Consider the following 22697-nt stretch of genomic DNA (forward strand, 5'->3'; position numbering starts at 1 on the left):
TATTTCAGCAATGGAAATTATAAAGCATAAATCTACGATTCTCTTTGATTTGTGGTCAACTATAGAATTTAGACCAACAAACACAGTTTGACACAATGCAACTGAAGTTTACTTTGGAAACATCTCATTTAAAATTATAAGGCTCTGAAATAAACAAAAACAAAACATTTTCAAAATTGGTAAATTCTGTAATAAATATCCAGGGGTTTCCAGCCATATATCTGTACTTCCCTTTCCTGGATCATGTGACAGACAGGATGAGCTTACAGAAGTAAAAGCCACTCCGGCAAAGTTATTCAATTCAGTTCAATTCAATTGTATTTATATAGAGCAACAGTGGCAGAAAAAAATCCCCTTTAACAGGAAGAAACCTAAAACAGGACCCAACTCATAAAGAGAACCTTCCTGCTGCCAGTCGGCCGGGTAGAGGAGGAGAAGAAGAGACAGGACAGAGAGGATGAAGGAGAGAGAGAGAGAGAGAGAGAGAGAGGGGAACAAACATGCACAAACATCATACATTACAGAGAACAAACTGACAGGTTGATGATGTTGAAACTATTGTGTTTATATTATAGTGGATGTATATATCATAATAAATAATAGAGAGAGACACATAGGAAGACAGAAAACAAAGTTAGTGACATGAATCACTACTATGAAGCTGGCTGATGAGAAAGGACAGGTAAGAGGGTCAGAGGGGTTAAGGGGGACAGGAGACTGCTCAGTGGATCATGTTTGTTTCCCCTGACAGAGTATGGCCCAAAATGACCAGCTACATTGTAGCAACAGAGACTAAAATGTATAATTATTGTTTAGAGAATGCAGTGTGGTGTAATCCAACTGACTGAAATACACAATTGTCTACAGATCTGCTGTGTGAGTAGCCCATTAGTCTTCTGCTACCTGTCAGTCTGGTAGCTTTTATTTTAAAACTCAGTGCTTCATTCACCCCTTATTCACCCTGGCTGTCTGGAAAAAAGTCTAGTCCTTCAAAAAGACAATGACCAGATGCATACATGAGGAAAGATATAATTTGGATTCAATCAGGAGACAAGGAATGTCTCATTCCATTGTCAAGCATTTGCAGAGATAGTTTCCATATGATGATAGTGATGATGATACTTTTTCCTACAACAATCCCCTGTGATGGAGAACGATGGAGGTGTGATGGTGCATGATGCAACAACCTTTCAGTCTATGGCAGAATTTTCCCTAGAGAGGGCAGTTTTCACTGATAATGTCAGCATTCAGATATATCAAACAGCTACTGAGATGTGGCAGGTGTTTTAAGTTCTTTTCTTTCTTCATATTGCTACTTGAATGTTGGTTGATGTTTTTTTACTATAAAGCCTGAAAAAGATGACTGAAAAATTCTGTTAATTAACACTGGCATTTATAAACAAACCTGTGCACTGTACTGTATTAAGAAGGAAAATATTTCATGTTGTATTTAAACATCAATTCTATCATAGAAGCATAATGCTAGATGGAAGGGGCAAGAATGGACTGAAGATTCAGATGAAAGCCCAGTTTTTCAGTTGTATCAAAGTGACATTTCACGATATTTTGTTACAGACTGTAGTCAGTGTGCCATAGTGCAAGACTAAAGCAGTAAACTGTAATTCAACAACTTAGAATTTCTTAAGTTTCACTCTGCCTGCTCACTTTGCTTCCACCCACTCACTCCCTCAGTGAAAACTGAAAGCAGCAAACCCAGCAAAAGTTTGGCAAAACATGAATATACAGTCTGATGAATGTGACAAGCAGCAGGAAAAGTCCGATGTAACCATGGTGAGCTGGAAAGTGGAAGTTTATGAGTCAGTGAGCTGGTCAGACACAAAAGCAAACAAAAGCAGACAAGCCAGGGTGAGTCAGTCATGATGACTGCAGAGACAATGATGGAATGCAGGGAGTTCAGCGAGGACTTGAACTTTTCCATTTAGGATTATGTAGTACAGAATTTCTTGATTAATACAAACAACTATTAGAGACAAAAACCATTACACAAAGTTTTATGAAGTCATTAATAGTTCACAGGTTTAGAAACAGTCCTGTGTTTGATAAGAAGAAACTTTTGTTTTCGCTGGGTGTGGCTGTGATTGTGGTTTCAGTGCCAAACAACATCCAAGGACTGAACACCAGACAAAGTCTAAAAGGCAGTTTCTTACCAAGACTGTGAATCTGCTTTCCCATCAAGTTATCATCAAGATAGCCTGTGAATTCTCTTAATACTGGACTGCCCTCCTTCTCTGGCTCAGCTCCAATAGACAGGTTCTCCTGTTCAGTGATAAACGCCTGTAGATCTCCAAAAGACATCCCCTTAAACACCTGAGGAAGCAGGAGATTACACATATACAATTATATTCAATTATCAAGTAAAACTAAATGTGTCCTTTTTTCCCAATGTGCTTCAAATTGTGTCAGAACAGAAATACAGCATTTGCAGTAGGGTACACTATCATGTCTGTTACTTACTGTGCTGGTTTGGCCCCAAATGAATGAAACCTTTATGTCTGAGCCATTCATGAAGGGGATGTTTTTACTGGAGGCCTTCAGACGAGACCTGGGATCAGACAAAACATATACCAAGCTCAGCTGTTTTAGGAACATATAGCAGAACATTAAATGGTTAAATGTAAAAGTTGGTGTATGTTGTTTTTAACCAACCCTAGCTGATTTGTGTTGCACTCAAAATCTTTTGTCAGGACAATGACTTTCCAGACATTTCAAAAGACTTTTCCAAGACTTAAAAAAAATAAGAGGACACTTGGATCATACTTGCTCTTTTTGTCCATGCTTATTTTTCCTCCATCCACCTCTGAATCATTGTCGTCTGTGGGACTCTGAGGTTCTGATCGAGGAAAGGCTGTCTTCAGGGTGTCCACAATGGCATTCACTACAATCTACACAACACATAAGCACAGAACTGCCAACTATAGACACAAAATTGGTTTAAGCTATAATAATATAATAATAGCATCAGAGCACAAAAGTATTGTTCTGTTGTCCTGTAATAGAGTACTGAAGGTCAAACCTTATCAATGCGTGACACGATGAATGGTTTCTTGACAAAGGCAATCCTGGCATCAGTATTAAGAGCGAGAAACTCCTGCATCTCTTCACTGTTGGCTATTTCAAATATGGCACACAGTTGCTAAAACGCAGAAAAAAGCAAACACAAAAAAAAAATATTAACATAAGCCAAGTAATAATGTAAGGAACAAGAGTTTACCAACCTTAAGAAAGGTCTCCAGGAGTCCTTTCCTGGCCTCTATCTTGTCACTGTCCATGTTTCCAAATGGCATGTCAGGAAATATTTTCTTTGGACCTTTTACACCTGAACACAGAGCTTTTCATTAGCCATACCAAACAGTTCCAAACAGAGAGACCGAAGCTACACAATTGCCGATTTTTGACCACTCCAAATATCAACACAGGGTCCAAACTGACATAAACACAGCAATGTGTACCTTTGATGAGTTTCCGTAGCTCGCTTTTCTCTTCTAGCCGTGTCTGCAGGTTGAGGAACTCGCTGTATCGTCTGTTTACTGTGTGATAGGCGACGGGCTGAACAGGTAATGGATTCTCACAGCCTGGCGGCAGTGCTTCAGCATCCTCAGGGCCTGGTTGGGTGCTTCCTGGATTCTCATAGCCCATGGCTGTCTCATACTAAAAAACCAACACAACAAATTCAGACTTGCATATTCTGCCAGAAGGTAGGCTCAAAGAAGCTTTTTAACATTATATGCAGCAAGACAAATACATACAGGGTTTAGAGCCTGTGTTAAGTGATGTCTTAAGGGTAATACATACGGAAAGAAAAGATGTAATATCTTACTTTGATGGTGTAAAGAGTGTAAGGGTGTGAGCCAGTGCCGCGGTGCTCCTTGGCGGTGATAGTGCCAGTGATGCGAAGATTCTGGATGATGACTGGTCCTTCAGGGCTGCTGAGGGGCTCGAAACTGAATGTCTGCACAGGGGAACAGCCCTGCATTGGACTCACTACTGTCAACTCATTAGAATTCCCCATCCCAGCCTGTTCTACCCCCAGAAGAAGCTCTCTGTTTAGGTTGACTGCAGAGGAACTGCCTTCTCTCTCTTGGTCCTGGAGGCTGCTAATGGCGGGTGTCCCGTCTGTGGTTCTTTCTGACGAGAGGCCACAGCAATTAGGGTACTCCACTGCTTCTACGTTCACCAGAACTTTAGGGCAAGAATTCTCCACTGGGCTTGGGTAAACATTCTCTGAGTCTACGCTATTGTTGCTCTCAATAGATTCTTTCTGTCTGTCATACAACCCTTCCCCTTGACCTATCGTGACCAAAGAATCCATGGAATTCTGCTTATAATCAGCCAAAGGAGAGTCCAGGTCAGAATCATTTTCCTGGTAAAATGGATTTGACTTGCTCCCTCTGATGAAATGCCTTAAGAAAGGTTGTGTCGTTTCTTCTTCTTCTATGTTGTTGTGTGGAAAGTCCACCTCATCTGAGTCAATTGCATCATAGGCAGTAAGCTCAGGCACGGCCAACTCTGTGTCGATTGTTTCAGTCTCTGGTCTTTGTAGAGAAACTTCACTGTTCCTTTGTGTTACATGTGCTGGTTGCTGTAGCGGTGGAGTAGGGTCTGATTCTGCAGGAAGTGATGATGATAGTGGTGGAGATGAAGCCACAGCCTCGGTTGGTCTTCTTTCCTGAGGTTTGCTGAACTTACCAAATATTTCAATCAAAATGAGATTTAACCAGTCAGGGTCAGACAGCTTATCAATGAAAGGGAGCAGAACGTTGCATGTAATCAGCTCTCCAACAACAAACCGCCCGGTGCGGCTTTCCAGGTGAGGCGATGGCACCAAAACATGTAGCAACAAATCTACGACTGCTCTGACATAGTTGACTTCCACCATGTCACTAGTCATAGCATAGTGCGCTGTGGTAACAGTGGAATATGCTTTCCACAGCTGCTCTCTCTTGCTGCTTTGACTTGCTGTCAAAGGGATCTGCTGCTCTACCACCAGTTCTTTGGCTTTGATGTAGTCCTGCAGGTGGCACCCTAAAAGGCCCACAATCCTCTGGGTCAGTTCCTGCAGGAAATCAAAAAGTTACAGCTGTCAAAAATGTTGGTGTGAATTTAGCCAATCTGCATACAACAGTTTGAATAAATGTTGCTAACAGGGTATCTTCGGGTTTTGTAGAGACTCAACAGAGCTTGTGCCACAATAACACTGACAAAGTATCACAAGCTGAAATTGCAGACGACAACCGAGGTCACACTTGATCATTATTTTAGTCAGTACCCAAAAACAACTCCCTTGAAACATGATAGTCACTCATACAGTGCTCACACAGGCACATAATTAATGGTCTATCATGTATTATTATGGTATTGCTAAATATTGCATCAGTGCTTTAATTTACAAAATGAATACAATAAATATTAAATAAAACTTGGTACCTTCCGGTCGACCTGTCTTGCACGTAGTTTCAGCTCCATTGCCATAGAGATCATGGCCTCTTGAACCTCAGTTTCAAAAAAACTCTCGGATGACACAGTGGAGTACCAGGAAGTGACAAAGTCCCTGATGATTTTCCTCACTGTGTTGTGGATCTCCTGGTCCAAGTTCTGCTCATCTTCCACAGATGGTGGAACCTGAATGTAATTACACAATAGGGTGATACCACTGTCAGCATATCTACAAATGAAAAGTAAATCAACACACATACCTGCTCCATGGTGATAAACCTCTCCAGGTGCACTAAATTGTTGGACTCCAGGACAGCCTGGGAGCCCAGCCAGCCACCAAGCACCACCAGCAGGCTGGTGAATACGCACAGCAGCCAGATGTTGACCAACAGGTGGAACAAGACAAGCCATGCTAAGACCACACCAAAGCCCAGCAGGCTCCTCTGTCCCAAAACCTCAGACATGGCAATGCAGGGGTTACAGCTTCAGCCCCCCTTACAGAGAGATGTGAGGATTAGCGTCACACCTTAGAAGATAAAAACAAAGGAGAGCATGACATTTAAAACAAACTAAGCAACATGAATGTAGGCGTGTGATCAATATGCATGGTGAGGTTAGCCTGCCAGGGTGGAGGGGCTGAAACTGCCCGTCCCAAACTTAGCAGGTGCCTGCTATGGGGTCTGAGCTTTGCAAAACATACAGCACACAACACCCTTCTGGCTAATCTAATATTAAAACACATTTAAACAGAAAGCATGCGTATGTGTGCTGATATTAAACATTATTATTACTGTGGCCAAAGCTAACATCATCAGATGATGTCTATTTCCTTTCATCTTTCAGACTCTGTTTGAAATGTGAACTGTATGCTAGCTGCTAACGTGTTTGTACGATGCTACGAAAGTCAGTGAATGAGGGTGACTATATAACCTAAAAAGAGCTATTATTTGTATTAATTAGTCTAATAGCTCTCCACAGTTAGGGTCAGGTTTTACTGCCCTTAACAGCGATGCATACCGTGAAATGCCATGTTGAACGTTAAATGAACGCCACACCAAACTCTATTCAGACATCTGACCGTTTGCTGTTTGTGTTGCATGACGCGTGATAGTGTAACAAACACAGTTTAAGCAGCTACTAATACCAAAAATACATCAGCTGACTATTCGGCATACAATTTGCTGGATGTAGAGCAATATATTTCCCGAACTGCCCGATTTAATTACAATGTCGTCGTGATACGTGTTCTTCTGTTGCACTTGGTGACATCATCGTGTATGGTGTGTTACTAATACACCGACATTAAGACAGACTTCATGTATAAGAGGTCTACAATGCCATACAGGATGTCATCTCCTCCAGATGTTCATACCAACCTTTCACTGCTAAGTATAGATGTACGCAGGCGACCCCGTGAAACCCAGAACGGTGGCTCATAAGCTAGAAGTTCAGAGAGTTATCATTTACGTCGCGGTTACATTTTAACCAAACTATCGAAAAAAATGTAATAAACAAGGACGTATTGAACCTGCACGAGACGTCATGGCACTCAAACGAAGGTCTCGTGACCGTCTGACGACAACTCTGTGGTCTGCTTTGTTTACTTCCTGTATGGTGACGTAATGGGAGGAAGTCTCCCAGTGGAACACCTGCGTCTTCGCGTCTACTGTTATTATTTAAAATAATAGATAGGATTAAATATTAAAATTCGAAAGATGCTTTTTTCTTTACTCTTCCTATTATTATAAAACACTGAATACAATGTACCCTATACCATCCTATAACAGCATGTTTGAATGTGCTAATTATTCGATGAGATACTCTGTGATGATAAACATTTCATCTAAGACTGCTACCAACAACCTGCTAAACTTTCCACAGATGTGGAAATAATACATAAAAAAACAATGTGAGAAAAACCCATGGGTCATATTGTACTTGTCCATGTGACAAGACAGGGGATTCTGTCTCTACATGATGTTACCAGCTAGGAGGAAACAACCTATTACAGTAGTGATTTATATGGAACTCCCAAGTTTCCTCTTTTGCTAAGTGGATTAAAATACTGCACTAGTTACTAAATCATCAAACTGTGGGCTGCTAAGTCAATTTTCTCCTGAGGTTTGTTAGTGTCGTAAAGTTTGAAGATGTGTGTCATGTAACAAAGAAGTCCAGGTGATGCCATTCAGCTGTTAGGATGACATCAGAGAGCACTGATTTATATTCACCTGTCAACAAACCTATGACATCCTGCTCTGTCCTCTGTGAGGTAGATTTGCTCATAACTATCATAGATGTTGGTACTTCTAGTTTTTGGTGTTGGGCTATTTTTTAATTTGTGTTATTTTATATGTTCCACACAGAATAAGAATAAATAATGTATTTTCTTTGTGTCCATCCAAAGGCTACGACATTTAGCTGACTCAGTGAAGTGACTTCGTGGTTTCTCAGGGTGCTGGGACAGCCCTGCCTTACACATTATACATTAACATGGATGACTTCACTCCCAAAGGCTCATTAGTTCAGCGACCTCAGAGTTGTCTCCTATAATGTCATTCAAAATGTGAAATAACACCTGACCCCTTGATTCAGCTATACATCTGGCTATATATTGCTTCGTTCAGGAACATGTGAATGTCAGGTGAGCTACAACCAGCTGGTCATAAGGAGAGTGTCTCTTTTTAAGGCCGTTGCTGAGTTCTAATTGAGTTTTGGCACAAGAGAGAAGTTCAAATAATACACAGGTATTTTATTATTGGGTATGTTTTCTGGAAAGTTTTTCTTTATATGTTGCCTTTTTCCTCTGCTATACAAAGAACTTGCACATTGACCTTTTTTACTTTTTTAAATGAACAAAAAATGAAAGAAAAATAAACACACAGCTTTAGCCGGGAAAAAGAAACTTCCCCTAGCTTTTAGTTTCATTTACAGCATCTTATAGCTGAACAGCCGCTGTCTGTGTGGCTCCAGTTTGTGTCAGACACAGAAGGAGTTGGTTGAGTCGACACAGATTCTAGTAAGTACAATATTTAAAAATCTGTCACATTATTTATGTCTTTGTTTGAAAGTAAGCTTTAGATTTGAGGGCAGCTTTAAAATTTGCATTAAAAAAAAACAATAAAAAACTGAATGAGCATTTTCAGGTCAGGTATTGCAAAGAGTGAAGACGGAGGAAATGAGGTATGCTGATGACTAGTATAACCTCACTAATCTGATTTGTTCAGTGTGGTTGACTCTCGAGCCGGTGTGGGAAAATATTTCTGGAAGACCTGAGGGAGCCACACGGTGCCTCTATTGAAATCACCTTGTGTGCAATCATACACATACCAATGATGCCAGGTTTTCCAGGCAGCCTTTCATATGGAGAGTCGCAGCATTGATAGTTTAGCTTTGTTAGAGCCTCGGGGTCATTCCTCCTCAGTCATGCATAGGCTTATGACAACTTACGAGACGTTACCTTTGTCAAAGGTGAGGTCAGTGCAGCCTGATATGATGTCTTCTAGATTGATATTGATGATGCAATAGTGTACGTTTTTAATTCTGTGTTTTTTAACCTCTATTTAGAATAAGTTTAACTGACCTACTACATTGATACTGATACAACTTTCTTGTGCCTGTTAGGCTTCATTTTCCTCTCATAGTGTAAGTAACAGTGGAGGGAAGAAGTCCAGACTGTGGAGCTCCATCCTCAAAATGATGCCTCACATGGCACTGTGTAAATTCTGTAAGTATAAAACAAGCTGCTCTAATACATCATATGCTCATTTTAGTGTGTGGTGTTGCAATTTGACTGGGATATTTTTATGTTATTTGTAAACTCAGCAGTAAAAGACAGGAAACTGGAAACTGTTGGTTGCTTAGTGATCCCACATAATGTTTCACAGCTTTGTCCTTATTTCATCACTTGACTGTTTTTTTCTGCCTTCATCAGTTCCTCTGGTTCTAGTCGGATTTGTGGTGTTTGCTGCGAGTGGGATTGGCACCGGGGACCCCCTGTTCGAGTGCCTCCAAGACACAGACTACAGCGAGCTCCTGGACATTGTAGAAAAAGGCCTTCCACCAACAAAAACGCCTCGACATGTTGCAATCATCGGCGGGGGCATCGCTGGACTCACCGCTGCAAAGTTTTTAGAAGACGCTGGACATAAGGTTAATTACAGGGAGGACATAATAACCACTACATAATCAAACATGTTCTGATGAATACTGAAAACAACACAACTTTCAATGATTATGTGTCCTTATAAACCAAAAGGTGACCATAGTAGAGGCGAGTCATCGTATTGGAGGACGTGTGGAGACCTTCAGGAACAGAAAAGAAGGATGGTATGCAGAAGTAGGTGCCATGAGGATCCCCAGCTTTCATAAGTGAGTACATTTCTGACCCATGGTTTACTTTATACTCATTCATCACAGCTAAGACTGACTGGATTTGAACTTGAGTCTTAACTGGCTCTAGACCTAGTACAGACAGAAATAGTTGGCTTGTAGGAAGAGACCAGTATAGAGCTAATAAGAGAATGGATGCTAAGTGATAGAAATAGGACTTCAGTAAATGCCCATATTGTTCTGAATCCACTAGAGATAACTATAAATATGATGCACTGTGCTAATGGTATGAATTTTTACATACTTGAGTTTTAAGCCAGTGGGTGAAAACCTGTTGTGGGATGCAGTCAGTAAAAATGTATGTGTATCAAATTTATATTAATATGCTGCATTTGTATTTTCTATTGCTAGGACATTTTTACAATGCTATTAGTTAAAGCAAATGTAACATATAATACAATACAGTAACTCAGAAAATTACTGTATTGTATTAACACAAATTTGTAATTAATGTATTTTTCTGACAATTATTTCAATCCAATATTTAGTTCAGGTAATAATAGTAGATTTGCTATTTAGTAATAGTCTCTAATACCATTAAAAAACTTTGACTACATATTTAATCTATGCAAAAATTTTTTCACAGGATTCTGCTTTCATTTGTCTCTAAACTACAAATTCCTCTGAACCACTTCATCCAAGATGACATCAACACATACTACTTAGTGAATGGAGAGCTGCAGAAAACATACACTGTGGAAAACAACCCTGATGTTCTCAACTACACCTTGTTTGACAGAGAGAAGGGGAAGACAGCTGCCCAGCTCTACAGTCAGGCTCTGTGGAAGGTTTGTAGACATTCTACACATTCATAATATTACTGTTCACTTTGGGATGTCTGTAAGTGTTGTAATATTTCCACAGGTGAGGGATGACCTGAAGGCAATTGGCTGCAGTGCCATGTTGGACAAATATGACTCCTACACAGTTAAGGTAAACTTTGGCTCAGAAGATGTCACATAGTTTGAACCTGTAAAGAACAACATGGATATTGTTCACATTTGACAGGAGTACCTGGTGAAGGAGGGGAACCTGAGCCGTGGGGCTCTGAAGATGATCGGTGACATCCTGAATGAAAACAGCCTCTTCTACACGTCACTGTTAGAGATGCTGTACATACAGTCAGACATCAATGACAACACTGAGTAAGACACTGCATTATGAATACAAGCAGCACGAGACCTGGCAGGCAGGAACATTTTCATGCTGATTTAGCTTGTAAATATGTTGGAGACCTGAATGGCTCATGGTGAAATTGGTAGCGAGGTGAAACAAAGCATGCACTGACTGACAAGGATGTGTGAAAGATGGAGGCAATAATGTTTGGAAAACTGTGTGACTAAAGCTGAGTTGTGGAGGATAAAACTGGTTAAGAGAAGAGATGTATGGTGTATGGTTATAGCTGCATCTATTGATGTTTTTGTCCACTTGGGGGCAGTAGAGCTAGATGTAAACATCTATCAAACATTGCCATGCCTGTCATTTGAATTTTAAATGTGTGATTACTATATTGTCAATTTGACTCTTTGTTGGTCTCCTTTAACACTCACGTGTAAATATACAAGAAGATCATTTTTCAGGAATTTCTTTTTCTGAATCATTAAAATACTTACATTTCAAGAAATATATTCATGTAAAAACATACTAGACAGGTCAGTGGGTCAGGACTATACCTATAACATTTTAATCAGTTTTATTTTTTCAGGTACTTTGAAGTAACAGATGGTTTTGAGCACCTCCCAAGAGCTTTCTACGGTGTGTTAAATGCCACTGTACTCCTCAACTCCAAGGTCAAGCTAATAAACCAGAGAAGCGGCAGCAATGTGACTGTAACATACCAGGACTGGAGTCATTCAGGCTCCCTGACTAACCTAACAGTGGACTACGTCCTGGTTACGGCCACAGCCAAGGCCACCCTCTTCATTGACTTCCAGCCCCCTCTCTCTGGGGACAAGATGGAGGCTCTGCGCTCAGTTCATTATGCCAGCTCCACCAAGGTGGTTCTCAGCTTCCGGCAGCGCTTCTGGGAGCAAGAGGGCATCAGAGGAGGGAAGAGCATCACAGACCGGCCCTCTCGCTTCATCTACTACCCCAGCCACAGCTTCCCTGGCACAGATGCAGGGGCCCTCCTGGCATCGTACACCTGCTCTGATGACTCCACCCTCTTCCAGGGGATAAGTGAGGAGGAGCTGATGGCTGTGGTGTTGGAGGACTTGGTGAAGATCCACGGAGAAGACATCAGGCCTCTATGGACAGGGGGTCTGGTCAAGAAGTGGGGCTTAGATCCTTACAGCCTGGGGGCCTTTGCCCTGTTCACACCATACCAGCAGGGACACTATGCCAGGGAACTGTTCCAGAGTGAGGGGCGGGTGCACTTTGCAGGGGAGCACACAGCCACTCCCCATGGGTGGATTGAAACAGCCATGAAGTCTGCACTCAGGGCAGCAAAAAATATTAACAGCCTGACATTATAGTTTCATGGACACAACTATTTTCACATACTAATATGACGTATATGTTCTTGTGTTTTTGACATCTTTTTTAACTAGTATGTATGTATTGATCAGTGATACAAGGCTTGTTTGTTATCGGGTTCCAATAAATTAGCTGATAATTATAGTAATGGCTGTTAACTGTCCATTGTGTAATGTCTGCACTGAATGTTGTTCAGACTGAACGTATTAGCAGTGTTACACAATATTTGCATTTTTAGAACAATGCTCAGGAATGTGTTTTCTAAACCAGCAATATCTTTTATTTCATTTGCGAGCAACATTTTATGGTGATGATTCATTTGACTCTTCAGTATCTGAATAAATCTGTTACGTGCTCTGTTATTTGGAACTAAAGCTCTATGATATAAACTACATAAGTATAAAAACTGAGGGGAACATCAATAAGCTCACAGGAGAGAGAAGAAACAGCTAATCACACAGCAACACTGTCTATAACTGTAAGAGTCAGTGAGGAGGAGAGGAGCTTATAATGCAGGTATGCAAGAGTGGCACTGTAAATACTGTAAATACAGGAGAGCAGGAGTGGACCAAGCAAAGGGAGAGAAGCCTAGTAGAGATACAGTGGGGTAAAAATTTCAATGGTAGGTTATATGAACAGTGAGAGACAAAACAATAACACAAAAAAGTTATAAATCAATTCTCATTTTCATGAATAAAATAAGTATTCAATCTCCTACCAGTCAGCAAGATTTCCGCTCCCAAGTGTATGTTATACAGATAAGGAGCTGACACTGGGAGCCCTCTCAGCTGGTTACCTGTATAAAAGACACCTGTCCACCGAAGCTATCAATCAATCCAGATTCCAAACTCTTCACCATGGCCAGGACCAAAGAGCTTTCCAAGTATGTCAGACACAAGACTGTGGACCTACACAAGGCTGGAATGGACTACAAGACCATCACCAAGCAGCTGGGTGAGGAGGGGGCAACAGCTTGTTTGATTATTCACAAATGGAAGAAACATAAAATAACTGCGTTCTGGAGCTCCACATGACATCTGACCTCATGAAGTTTCAATGACAATGAAAATGGTGAGGAATCAGCCCAGAACTACTCGGGAGGAACTGGTCAAGGATCTCAAGGCAGCTGGGACCACAGTCACCAAGAAAGTAGTTGGTAACACACCACACCATGAAGGACTGAAATCCTGTCCCCTGCTAAAGAAAGCACATGTACAGGCCCTTCTGAAGTTTTCAACTGAACATCTGAATGATTCAGAGGAGGACTGGTTGAAAGTGTGGGGGTCAGATGAGACCAAAATCCAGCTCTTTGGCATCAACTCAACTCGCTGTGTTTGGAGGAGGAGGAATGCTGCCTATGACTCCAAGAACACCGTCCCCACCATCAAACATGGAGGTGCAAACATTATGCTTTGGGGGTGTTTTTCTGCCAATTGGACAGGACAACTGCACCGCACCAAAGACAGGATGGATGGGGCCATGTACCATCAAGTCTTGGGTGAGAACCTCCTTCCCTCGGCCAGGCTATTGAAAATGGGTGGTGTGTGGGTATTCCAGCATGACAATGATCCAAAACACACGGCCAGGGCAACAAAGGATTGATCAAGAAGAAGCATTTTAAGGTCTTGGAGTGGCCTAGTCGGTCTCCAGATCTTCATCCCATAGAAAATCTGTGGACAGAGCTGAAGGTTCCAGTTTCTAAACATCAGCCATGAAGCATTAATGACTTGCAGAGGATCTGCAAAGAGGCCAACTACAAGAAATGTCTGACCTCTGCGATTGCCAACAAAGGTTTTACCACCATACGATAATCCTTTATTAGTTACTCACAGCAGGTTCTACCAGCTAAGGTAGTTAGTGGGCAAACCCCCCTAACTCACATACCTGTAATTCTTAATCGCTGCTATTACCTTTTTTACCTCAGCTTTAACCTGCACATACATATTCCCTGATACTACTGTTTACTGCTTACATTTGCACTTCAGCCACTTTACAATCTGTTTACATTGTTCATGGACATTTGAATAGTCATAACATGTATGACTTGATTACCTGGACATACTTAATATTTGATTTGTACCTATTTCTTTTCTATTCTATTGTATTTTATATTTCAAGCCGCTCACTTGTGCCTTAAGTTGCAGTAAGTTACATAGTAAGTTTTCTGAATCTGAAAGCTTATTATATATCAGCAAGGGTTTGAATCATATTTTCCCTCTAACTGCATGCAGGAGTGGACCAGTGGAAGGAAAGGATCACCATGCAGGCACAAGAAGGGCACATACATGCCTATGTAGACTGACATTTGTGATATAATGACATTTGTTTTACAACATTGGTAGCATTTGCCCTGCCTTTCTTTAGTTTACTGCCATGCAGGTGCTTACTGTACCGTTCACATACACCTTGCGGTCCACCACTCAGCGCTGGATCGTCTTCACACTTCTCAGGTGAACTGTTTGGTCTTATTTCACAGCAAATCTTTTGTCAAATGTTGACAATTGTAGTGATGAGTTTGCTCACAGGGAAAATTACTGTAAATATTCGCTCCTACTCATTTTGCGAACATTAGTGTGTTTTAGGTGCATCTTTAAGTATGATTATTTAATGATTAACAGTGTGACCTTAGGGAGCCAATCATTCCCCTCATTTACATCACCTGGTGTGCAGTGCAAATAACCTGACACCTCTGCAGTCATCAACAGGCTTATGATATTACCTTTGACAAATGTGAGTTCAGAGTAGCTCTAATTCAGGCTAGAATTCTTTTTCCTCTCACAACAATTGGTCCTTGTTTTGGATCCGAAGGATTTCTCACATGGCACTTTGCAAATTCTGTAAGTATGAAACATATGTTGATTTAAGAACTAGAAATTTAAACCAGCTTGAAATATGATCAGGACAGGTTCATGGGGCTTTACATGAAATAGAATTTTTAGCATTAATATAGAACGGATTGACAAACTGTGCTGATAGGAATGGAAATATCAAAGGTTTTTGGTCAGGATTCAAGTTTAGACACACAGTTCACACAGGTTCACACAGAAAGGCAAGTACAAACAAAACAGTTCAAGAAAAACCTGAAACCAACCAAACCAAGGCACAAGGCACACAGAGGAAAACTGCATGGAGACCGGGACATCACAGGGCAAGAACACGTGACAAACAGGGGTAGCATAACCGACAGTCTGACAAACACAAAGGGGAACATGAGACATAAATACACAAGGTTAACAAGACACTGGTGAAAACCATTAGGAAGGTGCAAGCTATCAGCATGGACAGAAAGAGGAAGTAAACTATACAAGGATACCCAAGGAGAACACAAATACACCCAAAAAAAGTAGAAATACAACTAGAAACAAACCAAAAGAACAAGGGACCATGACAGACTTGTAGTTATGTACGATGTTTTTTTTATGGAATACCATTTCAGTTAATATTAAAATATGTAATAAATACAACAATATAGATCCAATATAGTTGGATATAGTATATATTTAGTTAATAAAAATCAGTTCATTGAAATTAAAATAATAATAAATTAAAAATAAATTAAAATAATTTTAGCTTGTGCAGTTGTGTTTATTTATTGGGTGTGTCTCCTCTGCCTCCATCAGTTCCTCTAGTTGTGTTTGTGGTGTTTGCTGTAAGTGGGATCATTGGGGACACTCTGTTCGACTGCCTCCAAGACAAGGACTACAGCGAGCTCCTGAACATCGTAGACAAAGGCTTTTCCCCCACAAAAACACCTCGACATGTTGCAATAATTGGCGGGGGCATGTCCGGACTGACGGCTGCAAGGTTTTTAGAAGATGCTGGACACAATGTAAGATCAGACAACACAGTGATGTCTGCATGTTTTGTGAGAGCAATGTGAATATTGGTAATTAACATTTCATAATTTGTGCTCCTATACCACAAGGTGATCCTAATAGAAGCCAGCGACTACATTGGAGGCCGTGTGAAGACCTTTAGGAGCAGAACAGAAGGATGGTACGCAGACTTAGGTCCCATGAGGATACCCAGTTACCAAAGGTGAGTAGAAGGAGCTGAAGTCTGACGCATTGGCACAGCTGCTAATCAATTCTTATCAATCCAAACTACAGAATGTGTGGTCATGAGGCATGTGTTAGAGCCAAATTATAGGGAAATCATTTTGGTTAGTAATTTTTCAACGTAAATATATTTAGATGTTATTTTTGTTATATGTTATATTTAAGACCTGCTCTAATTGAAAATACAAACATTCTGCATTTCTATTGGCTAACTTTGGATCCTAACTTTGGGGAGTTGTGTGTAAAATATATTGGAGCAAGAATGTATGTAGACCTAAACATTTGTCAAGTGATCATAAATAAAACTAGTACAATGCTATCAGCAGAGGAATGTAAATGTGCAAATGCATAACTTTCTCAGTTCTGTTAGCATACTATATTTGTCTTTTTTTCCTAACATATATTTACAGTCATAATACATCATGACTAGGACATTTGCAGTTACCGGATCTTGCGTGAGTGTGCTGCAGAGTCCCAGACAATGTTTTCTTCTGAGCTGTGCCATAGCAGCTCCCCCGAAGTATGCTTAAAACATTGAAATTGCACCCTGGGGGCTGGCTGCTATATGGGTCATAAACCCTTCCTCCTCCTCTTGATGCAGAGGAGCAGGGACTCGACACAGAGCTCCTACCAGATGACCCTAATTCTAAGGGCAAACCCAGCTTCTCTGCAGTGGGGAAGCTTATTTCAGCTGCTCTTATTGACCATCTCATTCTTTCGGTAAGTAGATAAGCGTAGGGATGTGGATGGACTGGTAAATTGAGAGCTTGAAATTATGGAGACTGCTTCCACTTGAAGGAGCAACTTCTCTCCAACACAGAGATGACATTTCACCTAATAATCCTAATGCAGGCATCAGGATTATGGCTTCACATTTGGAGGTGCTAATTCTCATCCCTGCCACTTCACAGCTGAAGGTTTTGGTTTGATGACACTAGCAGGATTATATAATTCGCCCAAGGCAGGGATGTGATCCTGTGGCACATCCCATAAGTCTGGCTTACTGCTGGCAATTCCAACCAGTCTCCATTTCCATTTGTAGAGGGACCAAATAACCAATAGCTATAGACCCAGTACCACATATCCCCGGAGCACCCCCCAAAGGATACCCCAAGGAACATGGTCAAATGCCTTCTCCAAATCCACAAAGCACATAGTTGAAGAACAAATTAGCATCTAAATGAGATATTTTGGCTTCACTTTTGTACAGTTGATGTAGGTGGAACCATGATGTCTATCTGTCCCTCTGTCCAAATGTTAACAGCTGGAGCCAGGGAGTTAGCTGATAAGAAATGGCCTGAGAAAAACATGAGGTAGATTAGCAGTTTATTTTTTATGCTATATGAAAATGTCATGATAATGACACTAATGTAGTTTTTTTTCACAGGATTCTGCTTTCATTTGCCTCTAAATTACAAATTCCTCTGAACCACTTCATCCAAGATGACATCAACACATACTACTTAGTGAATGGAGAGCTGCAGAAAACATACACTGTGGAAAACAACCCTGATGTTCTCAACTACACCTTGTATGACAGAGAGAAGGGGAAGACAGCTGCCCAGCTCTACAGTCAGGCTCTGTGGAAGGTTTGGAGACATTCTACACATTCATAATATTACTGTTCACTTTGGGATGTCTGTAAGTGTTGTAATATTTCCACAGGTGAGGGATGACCTGAAGGCAATTGGCTGCAGTGCCATGTTGGACAAATATGACTCATACACAGTTAAGGTAAACTTTGGCTCAGAAGATGTCACATAGTTTGAACCTGTAAAGAACAACATGGATATTGTTCACATTTGACAGGAGTACCTGGTGAAGGAGGGGAACCTGAGCCGTGGGGCTCTGAAGATGATCGGTGACATCCTGAATGAAAACAGCCTCTTCTACACGTCACTGTTAGAGATGCTGTACATACAGTCAGACATCAATGACAACACTGAGTAAGACACTGCATTATGAATACAAGCAGCACGAGACCTGGCAGGCAGGAACATTTTCATGCTGATTTATCTGTGAATACAAAAACCGAATGTATGGCAGGTAGGCGAGCTAAAACATGGAAAATATAGGACAAGGATGCAGCAAAGGACGGTTGCCTACTATGATGTGAGTTTGACAGACTCACTAGCTTTGTGTGAACTAGCTGGACAAGCCAAGGTTCAGCAGACAACATCAGCCACAACAGTGACAACATCTTCAAAGTAGGTGGTGCCTAGTAGTAGGAGGAACACAATCATGCTGAAACTCTGAATGTTTCCTTAGTGACCTAGCCGAAATACTATCTGAGTGGATAACAGTGATATATCCAGCTGTAGGTACTTCATGATTTCGTGTATCTGACAGAGTAATTTGCAAACAGCTAGAGGAAATGCATTGCCCTGTCCACTCAGACAGTATTTTGCTTAAGATAGAGGAGGGACTGGGCATTGTCTCCTCAAGAAAGGCCTTAACAAAAACATTACAAAATACATATACAAAACATACTAGCGGTGTCACAGCACTGATCATCTTAGTAGGTAAGTTGAACTCTTAGACATGTTTTCATTTTCTTCTATGTCCCTGGTAAATAACATACAGGTACTGCGCAAACTCCACACGAGGAAAGTATTTTTAACAACTCCATGATTATCCATCCTAATATATCATCGTGAGAGGCTATTACACATATTTAGGTATATATTTTTTACCCGTCACACATGCCATATTGCCTTACCCTATTTAGATTCTGACCCCAAACTCTTTGCAGAGGAAAACAGTGTACATTTTCTTGGCATCTTTCACATTACATATACACAGACTAATGGATTATTATTATTATCTGGGTGTTTTTTTCAGGTTCTTTGAAGTGACAGATGGTTTTGAGCACCTCCCCAGAACTATCTTCCAAACGTTAAATGCCACTGTACTCCTCAACTCCAAGGTCAAGCTAATAAACCAGAGAAGCGGCAGCAATGTGACTGTAACATACCAGGACTGGAGTCATTCAGGCTCCCTGACTAACCTAACAGTGGACTACGTCCTGGTTACGGCCACAGCCAAGGCCACCCTCTTCATTGACTTCCAGCCCCCTCTCTCTGTGGACAAGATGGAGGCTCTGCGCTCAGTTCATTATATTAGCTCCACCAAGGTGGTTCTCAGCTTCCGGCAGCGCTTCTGGGAGCAAGAGGGCATCAGAGGAGGGAAGAGCATCACAGACCGGCCCTCTCGCTTCATCTACTACCCCAGCCACAGCTTCCCTGGCACAGATGCAGGGGCCCTCCTGGCATCGTACACCTGCTCTGATGACTCCACCCTCTTCCAGGGGATAAGTGAGGAGGAGCTGATGGCTGTGGTGTTGGAGGACTTGGTGAAGATCCACGGAGAAGACATCAGGCCTCTATGGACAGGGGGCCTGGTCAAGAAGTGGGGCTTAGATGGCATCTTTCACATTACATATACACAGACTAATGGATTATTATTATTATCTGGGTGTTTTTTTCAGGTTCTTTGAAGTGACAGATGGTTTTGAGCACCTCCCCAGAACTATCTTCCAAACGTTAAATGCCACTGTACTCCTCAACTCCAAGGTCAAGCTAATAAACCAGAGAAGCGGCAGCAATGTGACTGTAACATACCAGGACTGGAGTCATTCAGGCTCCCTGACTAACCTAACAGTGGACTACGTCCTGGTTACGGCCACAGCCAAGGCCACCCTCTTCATTGACTTCCAGCCCCCTCTCTCTGTGGACAAGATGGAGGCTCTGCGCTCAGTTCATTATATTAGCTCCACCAAGGTGGTTCTCAGCTTCCGGCAGCGCTTCTGGGAGCAAGAGGGCATCAGAGGAGGGAAGAGCATCACAGACCGGCCCTCTCGCTTCATCTACTACCCCAGCCACAGCTTCCCTGGCACAGATGCAGGGGCCCTCCTGGCATCGTACACCTGCTCTGATGACTCCACCCTCTTCCAGGGGATAAGTGAGGAGGAGCTGATGGCTGTGGTGTTGGAGGACTTGGTGAAGATCCACGGAGAAGACATCAGGCCTCTATGGACAGGGGGCCTGGTCAAGAAGTGGGGCTTAGATCCTTACAGTCTGGGGGCCTTTGCCCTGTTCACACCATACCAGCAGGGACACTATGCCAGGGAACTGTTCCAGAGTGAGGGGCGGGTGCACTTTGCAGGGGAGCACACAGCCACTCCCCATGGGTGGATTGAAACAGCCATGAAGTCTGCACTCAGGGCAGCAAAAAATATTAACAGCCTGACATTATAGTTTCATGGACACAACTATTTTCACATGAGAGAAAGGTGAGATTCACTTGTAGTTTGTAATTTATTAGGATATACGTGTTTTATTGGTATACATTTACTTTATAGGTATTTGGCATGAGTACAGAGGTGTCCTGGTAGAGTAATACAACTGGTTTAGTAATGTAATTGTTTTCGGGGAATAAAAGCTTTTGGAGGTTATGTGACCAGTGATCAGTTTGTCAACTGAGCATTTCTTATAGAAAACTGGATACAAAATGCTTGTGAGAGACTGGTGAACATGTTTCTGTCTACTCATATCCCATCACATTATTTCTCGATTCACATGCAGAGTTTTTTTAGTACCGAGTCCTCTCTACATCCTCTCATCACATTTGAAACACAACTTATTATGCAGTCCTGTCGTAGTCCATCATCAATGGGTGCCTTTCTGCACCATCTGTGTGAAGCGGTTGGTGATAGTCAGGGTGGTGTCAATAAATCGCTCCACACAGCTCACCAGGCATGTCTCCGTCCGGTAGTCCAGCTTAGAACCTGGGGTGTCCACACACTTATCCCAGCAGACATCAGTGAAACTGTGCACCTGGAATCCACATCAAAGGCTGATTAACAGCTGGTCTGTGCAAGTGATGACAGCAGAAACTGATAATCATGCTGGGTGTAACAATGACAGTTGGGCCTGAACAAGATGACAGGAAAATCTAATATTTACATACTGAATGAACATTTTAATATTTGTCAGGGCCTGCTCTAATATTGTACTAAATGGCTGTATTGACAAAAACACTAAAACCAAAATTTGTAAAATGAATAAATAAATAATTACCATAAAGAAAGATAAATAAACCTGTCACAATTATTTTACTACACTTAATAGAAGTACATTATCAGGGTTTGTGCACTGCTGATGATGCTGATATGCACAGTTAATCTTATTTATATTTTTATACACCCTACTAACAGTGCTAACCATGGTGCTAACATGCGCTCTGAAGCCGGTGTTCCAGTTTAACTGGTGATTATGTTGTCTGGTGATATTGTTTGTGTTTTAGGGAAGCAGATGTGCTTGATTTTGCATTGCAGAGACACCGCGTGACTGTTAAATGTGACTATATATATATATATATATATATATATATATATATATATATATATATATATATATATATATTAGAATGTGAAACGGGCTAATAAAAACAGCTGACATACATAAAAACTCCCATGACGGGAATTGAAAGTGTGCATGACAGCAATAATATGATTACCAACCCAGCATCGTATTGTCTGCTCCACAGACAAGCTGCTGTCACCTGTAGCTGTACCTGCACACATTTCCTACATTCTGTTGGCCCTTCTGTCATGTGAGTGATGCAGTTAACAGGTCCCTGCATGTGGCCTGACTGCTCTGCACTGTACACATGTTAGCATGGTTAGCAGCATACATGTTAGCATACCAACCTGAGCCTGGAACTGAGCTTTCTGCTGCTCTACAGCGATCAGACGCTGGAGCTCCGTAGCCTCCGCTTTCTCTGACGCACTGAAGTTATCAAAACTGTCCATTGTGTTCTTCTTAAATCCCCACAGAGTAGCTGCGTGGAGCCGGTAACAGGCTGCAGAGCAGAGGAGCTGAGGTGACCTTCGATTACGCCGCTAGTGACTACAGCAGCTTGGAGGAAACCGCAGATTTACAAGTCATCGTACGCGCCACACGCCGCTGCACCTCCTTCCGGTTCTGTTTGTAAATCAGTACACTGTGTGACACGTGGGTGATGACGACAACAAAGATGTTTTATGTTTGACAAGTTTTTAATCAGCAACAGCAGATATGTTCGGTATAAACTTACATCTTCATTACGTAACAATAGTAGTTTTTTTAGCTAAAACAGCTATATGCAAGCCCCACGACCTGTCTGCAAATCAGTTTTTAATTCTGTTTATTTTTATGAATTCATCTGTGTAAGTACGAGTTTTGTTGTTCACAAATACACACACTGGACACAAGCTCTAAAAACAAATGAAAGAATACACAAAGATAATTCTAATGTGCAATCACAATGTTATTCTGTTTT

General features: G+C 41.5%; 4 protein-coding genes across 8 annotated transcripts in view; 2 read left to right on the forward strand and 2 right to left on the reverse strand.

The window, feature by feature from the left end:
- snx19b (sorting nexin 19b) overlaps positions 1 to 7041 on the reverse strand; it is a 31962-nt gene extending 24921 nt beyond the window's left edge. The window contains exons 1-11 of one of the 5 annotated variants that reach the window (XM_028420005.1): positions 6983 to 7041; positions 6831 to 6894; positions 5715 to 5980; positions 5446 to 5640; positions 3839 to 5074; positions 3471 to 3669; positions 3237 to 3337; positions 3035 to 3154; positions 2779 to 2903; positions 2476 to 2563; positions 2169 to 2328 (exon numbers count right to left, since the gene is read on the reverse strand). In XM_028420005.1, coding sequence (XP_028275806.1) covers positions 2169 to 2328; positions 2476 to 2563; positions 2779 to 2903; positions 3035 to 3154; positions 3237 to 3337; positions 3471 to 3669; positions 3839 to 5074; positions 5446 to 5640; positions 5715 to 5918 — 2428 coding nt within the window. In that variant the 5' untranslated portion in view covers positions 5919 to 5980; positions 6831 to 6894; positions 6983 to 7041. Of the gene's footprint in view, positions 1 to 613; positions 1797 to 2168; positions 2329 to 2475; positions 2564 to 2778; positions 2904 to 3034; positions 3155 to 3236; positions 3338 to 3470; positions 3670 to 3838; positions 5075 to 5445; positions 5641 to 5714; positions 5981 to 6830 lie in introns of those variants that run through there. The other 4 variants (XM_028420007.1, XM_028420004.1, XM_028420003.1 and 1 more) reach the window with 4 other exon arrangements.
- A 1342-nt stretch (positions 7042 to 8383) lies between these two features.
- LOC114445061 (L-amino-acid oxidase-like) lies at positions 8384 to 12466 on the forward strand. Its single transcript, XM_028420010.1, has 8 exons — positions 8384 to 8470; positions 9076 to 9178; positions 9386 to 9603; positions 9710 to 9822; positions 10430 to 10631; positions 10708 to 10776; positions 10852 to 10988; positions 11549 to 12466. The coding sequence occupies exons 2-8, from the start codon at positions 9148 to 9150 to the stop codon at positions 12315 to 12317; spliced, it is 1539 nt and encodes a 512-aa protein (XP_028275811.1). The 5' UTR covers positions 8384 to 8470; positions 9076 to 9147; the 3' UTR covers positions 12318 to 12466.
- Positions 12467 to 13175: 709 nt separating this feature from the next.
- On the forward strand, positions 13176 to 20651 carry LOC114445018 (L-amino-acid oxidase-like). The gene is made up of 10 exons (XM_028419945.1): positions 13176 to 13272; positions 13370 to 13714; positions 13760 to 13866; positions 15080 to 15155; positions 15939 to 16147; positions 16244 to 16356; positions 17764 to 17965; positions 18042 to 18110; positions 18186 to 18322; positions 19864 to 20651. Exons 1-10 carry the CDS (start codon positions 13176 to 13178, stop codon positions 20630 to 20632), a joined length of 2124 nt encoding a protein of 707 aa, XP_028275746.1. The 3' UTR covers positions 20633 to 20651.
- A 17-nt stretch (positions 20652 to 20668) lies between these two features.
- Positions 20669 to 22296, reverse strand: timm8b (translocase of inner mitochondrial membrane 8 homolog B (yeast)). The gene is made up of 2 exons (XM_028420013.1): positions 22087 to 22296; positions 20669 to 21211 (listed from the first exon to the last, which is right to left on the reverse strand). The coding sequence occupies exons 1-2, from the start codon at positions 22186 to 22188 to the stop codon at positions 21044 to 21046; spliced, it is 270 nt and encodes an 89-aa protein (XP_028275814.1). The 5' UTR covers positions 22189 to 22296; the 3' UTR covers positions 20669 to 21043.
- Positions 22297 to 22697: the final 401 nt, after the last annotated feature.

Source organism: Parambassis ranga, chromosome 13 (assembly GCF_900634625.1).
Source record: "Parambassis ranga chromosome 13, fParRan2.1, whole genome shotgun sequence".
Lineage (NCBI taxonomy): Eukaryota > Metazoa > Chordata > Actinopteri > Ambassidae > Parambassis > Parambassis ranga.